This window comes from Equus quagga, unplaced genomic scaffold (genome assembly GCF_021613505.1).
Source record: "Equus quagga isolate Etosha38 unplaced genomic scaffold, UCLA_HA_Equagga_1.0 270_RagTag, whole genome shotgun sequence".
Lineage (NCBI taxonomy): Eukaryota > Metazoa > Chordata > Mammalia > Perissodactyla > Equidae > Equus > Equus quagga.
In genome coordinates, this window is record NW_025799872.1 from 1,500,720 (window position 1) to 1,508,350 (window position 7,631).

The 7,631-nt window shown below is 38.9% G+C and overlaps 1 protein-coding gene across 1 annotated transcript in view; it reads right to left on the minus strand.

Annotated features, from left to right (window-relative positions):
• Positions 1 to 567: 567 nt before the first annotated feature.
• The window catches only part of LOC124233893 (hippocampus abundant transcript-like protein 1), a 56,922-nt gene continuing 49,858 nt past the window's right edge, over positions 568 to 7,631 (minus strand). Inside the window, exons 9-12 of the mRNA XM_046651168.1 lie at positions 6,546 to 6,658; positions 4,959 to 5,056; positions 3,057 to 3,199; positions 568 to 2,356 (exon numbers count right to left, since the gene is read on the minus strand). Of these exons, the coding sequence (XP_046507124.1) occupies positions 2,105 to 2,356; positions 3,057 to 3,199; positions 4,959 to 5,056; positions 6,546 to 6,658 (606 nt within the window). The 3' untranslated portion in view covers positions 568 to 2,104. The remainder of the gene's footprint in view (positions 2,357 to 3,056; positions 3,200 to 4,958; positions 5,057 to 6,545; positions 6,659 to 7,631) is intronic.

A 7,631-nucleotide genomic window follows, 5' to 3' on the forward strand; every position in this document is an offset into this window, starting at 1 on the left:
TTTGTCCTTTTGTGACTAGCTTACTTCACTTAGCATAATATCTTCAATGTTCATCCATGTTGTAGCATGTGTCAGAATTTCCCTCCTAAGACTGAATAACATTGCATTGTGTGTATATACCACATTTTCTTTATCCATTCATCTAACAGTGGACATATAGGTTGTTTCTACCTTTTGGCTATTGTGGATAATGCTGCTAATAAACATGGGTATACAAATATGTTTATGTTGTTTTCTTTTTTCTTTTTTTCTTAAAGATTGGCACCCAAGCTAACATCTGTTGCCGATCTTTTTTTTTTCCTTCTTCTTCTTCTCCCTAAAGCACCCCCAGCACATAGTTCTATATTCTAGTTGTGAGTTCTGTTGCTTTTTTAGAAAATAAAAAATAGTTATGGTCTGTGTTTGAAGGGAGATTTGGAAAGAAGTTTGTTAAAAGTCAAACTTCTTTGAAAACATACAAATCTTTTGCATTAGCTTAAGGATTAAGAAATTATTTTAGTTGGAAACTGCCCAAAAGAGAACCCAAAGATCAATGATACTATTTGCTTTAAAGAAATACAAAAGACATAAAAGTATCCATTGCAAATTTATTATGCATTAGGAAGCTTAACTTAAAAACCAACAGCATAGTAAAAAGATATGTTATCTCTGTTCATAGCAGAACAGGTTTCAAAATATATTTTCTTTTAAATGTATTCAGTCAGTACACAATCCTTTATAAAAGTTGTATATATTTTTTTCTGTCAACATCTTCATTACATTTATAAATACAAGATTTACACAGCACCCCATCAAAAAAAAATTTTAATTCCTTACAAATATCTACATATATTTCATACCTATAAAACTTTCAAAGGAGTGCTCTGTTAAAGATGGGCCCTAGTTAATGGTCCATTTACTGGTGCAGCAAAATACATATAAATCTGTAAAGTTTTCTTTGTCCATAAAACATCTCAAAAAATTAGCAAGACACTTACTGTGGATCTGGGCTTCCTAAACCATCATATTTTAAAAAGGAATTTGATGTGCATATTCCCATGAGATTCAAAAGTCAGATAAACAGATGGAAACAAAGACCGATTGAAAACAAATGCATATTACATAGCAGTTAAGGCAGGAGTGTGATGAATGAGAAAGCTTGAGAAGTAGGACATGGTAGAGGTGGAGATGAGCAAATAGTAATAACACATTACATAAGTCTGACTTGGATATAAACTCCACTGGTATCCAGTTACAACTCTTACCCTCACTTAGGAATGTTTACATTGTTGAAAACTTTCTTAGAAGCACCCTTCAATTTCTATGTTGCCACCAGAATGCTCGATGTGTGTTTTTCCTCTGTAAAATCACCTTGAATCTGACCAAGACACTAGGTCCAGGAATCTGAGTTGCTAGTTCTTCATGATTTAAATTTATAAGAATATTTTCCTTCATCTGGTAAAGGATTTCACTGATCAATATTATTAATTTCCAGAGGTGTATATGCTGAATTTTACTCTAGCCAAGAAGAGGAAGTTGAGAGGAGAAAAGGAGAGTAAGATTAGGATTTTGTTTGACCTTTGAACAGAGGCAATAGATCCCTGATACTGAGTGACTCTTGGAGCAGCCACTCATAGACACCTGCAGGCTAAGCGGGCAGTCCCGACACAGAAAGGAAGAAAATAAAAAAGGATTCTCTACGACAAATCTTGCCAGAGATGGCAGTCCCACTACAGTCCTGCACCTCATACTGAAAAGGACATGGAAAGACTGCTGTCACTCTTACTCCAGTTATTAAAGGAAAGCCATCCTTTCTACCAGAGTTACGACTTTTTCTATTTGAGTTTCAAAGTTTGAATTCCAGATAACTTTGAGAGTTGCTATTATTTGCAGGAAAATATTTCAAATCTTAACTGGTTCTAATGTACAAACAGGAAGAAAAAGAATGGAAGAAAAGGAATAGGAGGAAGAGAAGGAAGGCAGAGGGATGGAGGGGGTCACTTCTCAAACTTGGCCCTGAAGGGTGCCACTAGCATCTCCCCTCCAGCACCATGATGTCTTCATGTGGTGTGGCTCCCCCCGGCTCTCAGAGACAGCATCTGCAGAATCCTCCTTTCTGCTGAGTTTATAGCTCAGTGCACTGATTCCCAGGCTCCTCGAAGGAAGAGAGCTCCCAGATGCTGCTGTCTTGCAGCAGTGGCTCAATGTCCTCATCACTCCCCCGTTCTGGGGTGTTGGTCAGGCTGCCGCTGATGTTGTTGCTATGCTTTTGAATTCCACTGCCTTTGCTGTATTCAGGGATGAATAAGGCAACTAGAAAAGACATAAAAACTATACATGCCCCAAATAAAAACGGCGGGCCTGGGATGACAGCTTCCTGATGGGTGTGGGAAACAAACGGAGATAAAGAATTTGGTTAGTCTTTTCAACCCAAAATTAGTCCTGGATGACCCAAAAAACCATGCCAGGAAAAAAAAAGAACCATTTTGTCATAAGGAAACACTTCATTAAGTGTCAAGGCAAATTCCAATAGAGCCTGTGTTTGGAATATGACAGAGGGCAGCTAATCACTGCTTTTTGCACCTCTTCTCAACAGCTTAACTAACCCTGTAAGCGACACGAGTTTATCTCTAATCCCATCCTGTGACCTGAGATCATGCACTCCGTACACAAACATTAATTTCAGTTTTGTAAAGAAATCTACACTAAATACCGCTTAGAAGGAGGGAAGAAATATCAAAGAAATAGTAGAAAAAGCACTCTAGCTCAATTTCTAGCTGGAATGTTAGGTCATTTCATATTTTATTTGCCCTGGGCTTCTCCAAGGGACAGCATTCTGATCAGAGTAATTGTGTATGTGAAAATAGAATCTGAACAAAGATAAGACAAATCCTTTCCACAAGGTATTAAATCACTGAAACAATCCCTCCCCAGTCCCAAGAAGCACTGAACACAGCACTTACTACTGTCACATACAATATTAATATTATACAAATAACACTTTCCAAGTTTAAGGTCAGAAGATTTTGCTATAATCAGACACAATTGTTGTAAAACTAGACTTATCACCAAATTACCTGTAGGGCAGCATTGTTAGAGTTCAATTCCGGTTCCAACTCAGTCAGTTCCACATGGAACATGTAGAATATGAAGCCATACAGTGCTGGCCCCAGGCCATTACACAGTCCTCTTATTCCAGTTATGATCCCCTGGGCAACGCCTAAATCAGAACAAAGAGAAGGGAGCCAGTCTTCTCAGAAAAGCCTCTCGAGATTGGGGACTTAACAGTACTTTCTTACAAACTATGATGTATGTACTGATTCAGCTGCAACGAGTAGTCCGTGCTGAGGAAAGTAGATCAGGGACCTCACCCATCATATCTTCATTCATTGCACAAATGTTTTCTTGCTTTCATTATGTCCTTTTAATGCTGTCCTCACTCTCTGCCCTAAGATCTACAAGGAGATGAAATGACAGTGATGTTTCTGAAATCCCTTTGGGGATGAATTTCTCCCATAATAGCTAAATCTTCCTATAAACAGGGAATAATAAAATGAAAAAAACTTTAATATTCTCCATTTGCAGGCAATTTCCACTTTTCTGTGGATTGAGATTTTCCTCCTCATTTAATGGTGCTTTTACAATAAAAATCTGCTCTTTGCCTCTGCAATTGCAGCCCTGCCCGCAGATGAGTCCACAGTAGTCCTGACGCTGTGTGCTCCTGGCACCTCTGGGCAGACTCCATCCCTCATGGTGACCTCTGCGTTGCATGTGCATCTCTCTACAGACCTGCACTGAAAACCTTAGAAGAGTCAATTTCTAGATAGCTCTGGTTTCTAAGACAGCAGGTAAAAAATTAGCTTGAACCATATGAAATGGATGTTTTTTTAAGTCAAAAATGGTCAAATATAATTCAATCTAACACAATGTATTCTATTAATTTTGTCTGCTGACATTTAGAAAACATCTGTATTAATATATGAAAGCATAAAAAGAGCCAAAGAAAATTCATGTCCTGAAAGACAGGACAGTGTCTGTCAGACACTAAGGCAGTGCCCATCTCCACAGATGGCTCACGCCTTCACCCCAAACAACACCTCCCAAGGACGCACAGCTAGCGAAGTTACCATAGCCAGGGTGACACACAGAATCTGTGGTCCTCAAGTGACACTATTTAAAAATGGATATGAATAAGATGGCTAATTTCTGATATGGGAAAACAGATAGAATGAATGAACTCTCTTTTCCAATCTAATTTTTTATTGGAACTTTTTAAAGGGCTCTAAGATGTTTAAAACAGTTTCCTTCTAAAATTCACTCCTTCCTGACTGTAAGTCTTAAGTCATCTTAAGAGACGGAGAAGGAAAAGGATCAATTCTGGAGGTGAGAACTGCCTGACAGGGAAGCCAGAGGCACCAGAAGGACGAAGTGGTAGAATGCTACTCTCCACATAGTTGTCTTAATTTTGTCTTTCACTCTGAATCTTATTATCAACAACTACATAGATTTATTTGTTCTTTATCCTCTCAAAGAATCATTTCCTAAATTAAGCTAATGGACTTTAAGTGATTCCAAATTAAAGAAATTTTAGTGATTAAATAAAGAATTCACTGCTTGACTAACTAGTCTATCATTATTTAACAGATATCTGTTAAAATATGATCAAAGTCTAGTTAATTCTGATGGTAACACACAAAAGAGGAGTCAAAACTGAAAAGAGAAAATGGATAGCTCTAGTGCTGATTCTTAGTACTCTGAACTGTTGAGTCTGGATTTTAACAATAGGAGTATAAGATCAAAGCAGAGAGGAAAACAGAATTTTCTTATTTGCCAAAGTAAATAGGTACGATTGTTGAAAAGGGACCACATGGTTGTCACCTCCTGCTCTGCTGACGTGGAGAGATGCTCAGAGCTGCTCATACTTCCGACAGGTACATCTCAGCTGAAGGAGGAAAACAGTGAGGGGACAGTGACCTCACCTTGCTGATCTGGCTCTGCATTCCGAGAGACAAGGGCACTGACTGCTGGAAACGTGATGCTGGACATGGCAGCCACGGTCCCTGCTGCCCACATCATCCTGCAATGACAGGACAGGCTGCGGTCAGGCAGTAGGCCAGCTCCAAGGAGCCTGCTGTTCAGAGTACAATCAGTGGCAAACGCACAAAATGCTTTCTGTTTTCTCGTGTAAGTTGTGTTTATTTTTCCCTCTTTAAAAATGGATTTTTTTTTTTAACCCAGAAGGTTATACGTTACGTTGTTAATACTGATCACTTCACAGGCTGGGAAAGTTTATTTTATTTTGAATAAAATAAAAATTTAAAAAATCTTTCAAAATCTGCTTTTACCATATAAGCTCAGTGAAGTTCAAAACCGTTTCTTGTCTATAAATACCTTTTTCCCACCGATTTTCCACTTTTGTGTTTCTATTTCTCAAAGGCTCACCTTCACACTGCCCTCCTGCTGCTTAGTTTGATACCCTCAACAACGTGTCATGTGCCACCAATGCAAACAACAGAGACTGAAGTTCAGGATGACATCCTGTAGACTTTCAAGGCTGCTTCCTTTAGACCTTCGTCCTTTTCTCAATGGAAGGGGTTTAAGTGTATGTCAGTATTAAGTATGAGTGTGAGGAAAGTGAGACCCCAAGTGGGCTTAAAACTTGCTTGGCCAGACTTCCTTGGGGATGGCCGACATGCACATATACCCTTACTGAAAAAGAAAAACCCTTCAGCTCAACAAAATCTTTTTAACGTGGCATGAGTTTGACTGAATCAGCTACTGAACCAAAGTTCAGCACTTAGGACTAAAATCTTAAAGAACAAGAATAATTAACTACTGACCACTAAGCTGCTAAAGCATTTCTAGTTTCTCTAAATTATGTCAACCATCTGTGTATGCAAAATGAGGAACAATGCTAATATTTAAAATGGAGATATGAACTCTGGTATTTGGTAACCAGGCACATAAGGAAACTTGCCACATAACAAAACAGCACTTGAGATTCTTTTTACTTATTTGTATTCTATACGGCTTATTTTGAGCTTCCTTCCTGTTTATGGGAATCTAATATGCTCTCAGTAATAACTGCCTCACAATACACATGATTTTGGAAGAGATTTTAGTGTTCATCTAACAAACGTTTTATGTTATAAAGATTATGTCACTATCTACAGTCACTGAGCTAATTATGGCAGTGAACTCTGCCATAATCAGTCATTTTTCCTCGTCTTTCTGTTTGGTTTTTGACTACATGTGATATGTCCCTAAAAACTGACAAATGTGTTTAAAAAGTAGACATAAAATTTTGGGGGGGTTGGAGGAGGAGGCACATTCAATTAGGTAACAACTCACTGAAAGCCTGCTGAGATGAAGGCAATCTTCACTAATAATACTAAATCACCGAGCTCCACCCTTCCTCAAATTAAGTCTAAACAGTTTTTGAAATGCAGAATACACCAAACCAGTAAAATAACCCTTGCTTGCTTCACATCACACTCAACGAACTTGAGCTCCTCTAAAAGATGCGTCTGTCAGTTAGTTCATGAGAATCCAGGGGAGAGGCTTACCAGGCCTGAGATCCAAAACCGTACCAGGCTAACTGGAACATCTGGAAGCCTAAGCCAAGGAGGACGGTATTCTTATTCCCTAATGATCTCATTAAGATGGTAAGAAAGCCTGTCTGTAAAGCAAAGGAGACAATCCTGAGAAACCATGTGAACACACAGATTTAAGGCAAGCTCTCTGAGGGAAGCCCACTAATGATGACCAGGGACCTCTAAGGGCACACTGCCTGACCTCAGACTTTGAAGTCATGCAGAACTGATGCAGTTCTAAAGGGTAGAGCTTCAGGGGCTCCAGACTGACCTGGAGCTCGGGGCCTTCAGCCTCGTCTCCAGAAGATTGTTTGTCTGATGCTTTGCTAGCACTTCCCAAAAGATCATTCACCAGTTACCATGATTGAGAGGGAGACGCCTCAGTCTCTTTGGAGAAACAGCAATCACTTACCCACCAGTGAACAGCAAACCCCTGCTGAACATTTACAGAATATGTGGGATTTTGCTGGAGGTTAACAGTTCCACAAAGTTGGATTGACATAAATTTGATTTTAACAAACATATACTCAGCTAAAAAACTAGCTGAGATAGTCTGAAAAGGCACAGGATAAAAGATGAGTTTGTGCTAATTGACTAACCAGAGTTAATATAAAAAACAAACCAAAATCATGAGCAACTTGAAAGTTTAACATAATTTACATTTGCTGATACAGTTCAACAAAAAATAAAAGGCCTTTGCCTTGACGCGTTCCTATGATCTTGTCAATTCTAATTTTTGAGTAAACAGTTTCACAGCCGTCTCATTTCTTGAGAGTTATCACAGAAGAGTACTCCACTTGGGCTACCATGCTTTAGAGCAGCATGTAGCTGTTTCAGAGAAATAGCCTCTAGGCAGTCCCATATGATATGGTGAATGCACCTAAGCACATCAGTAAATTAAAGAACATATGCCCTACTTTTTGTCATCCTATATAGTCATGCACTGCAGAAGGACATTTCGGTCAATGAAGCGCATATATGATGGTGGTTCATAAGATCAGTACCACAAAGCCTAGGTATGCTGTAGTAGGCTATACCATCTAGGTATGCTGTAGTAGG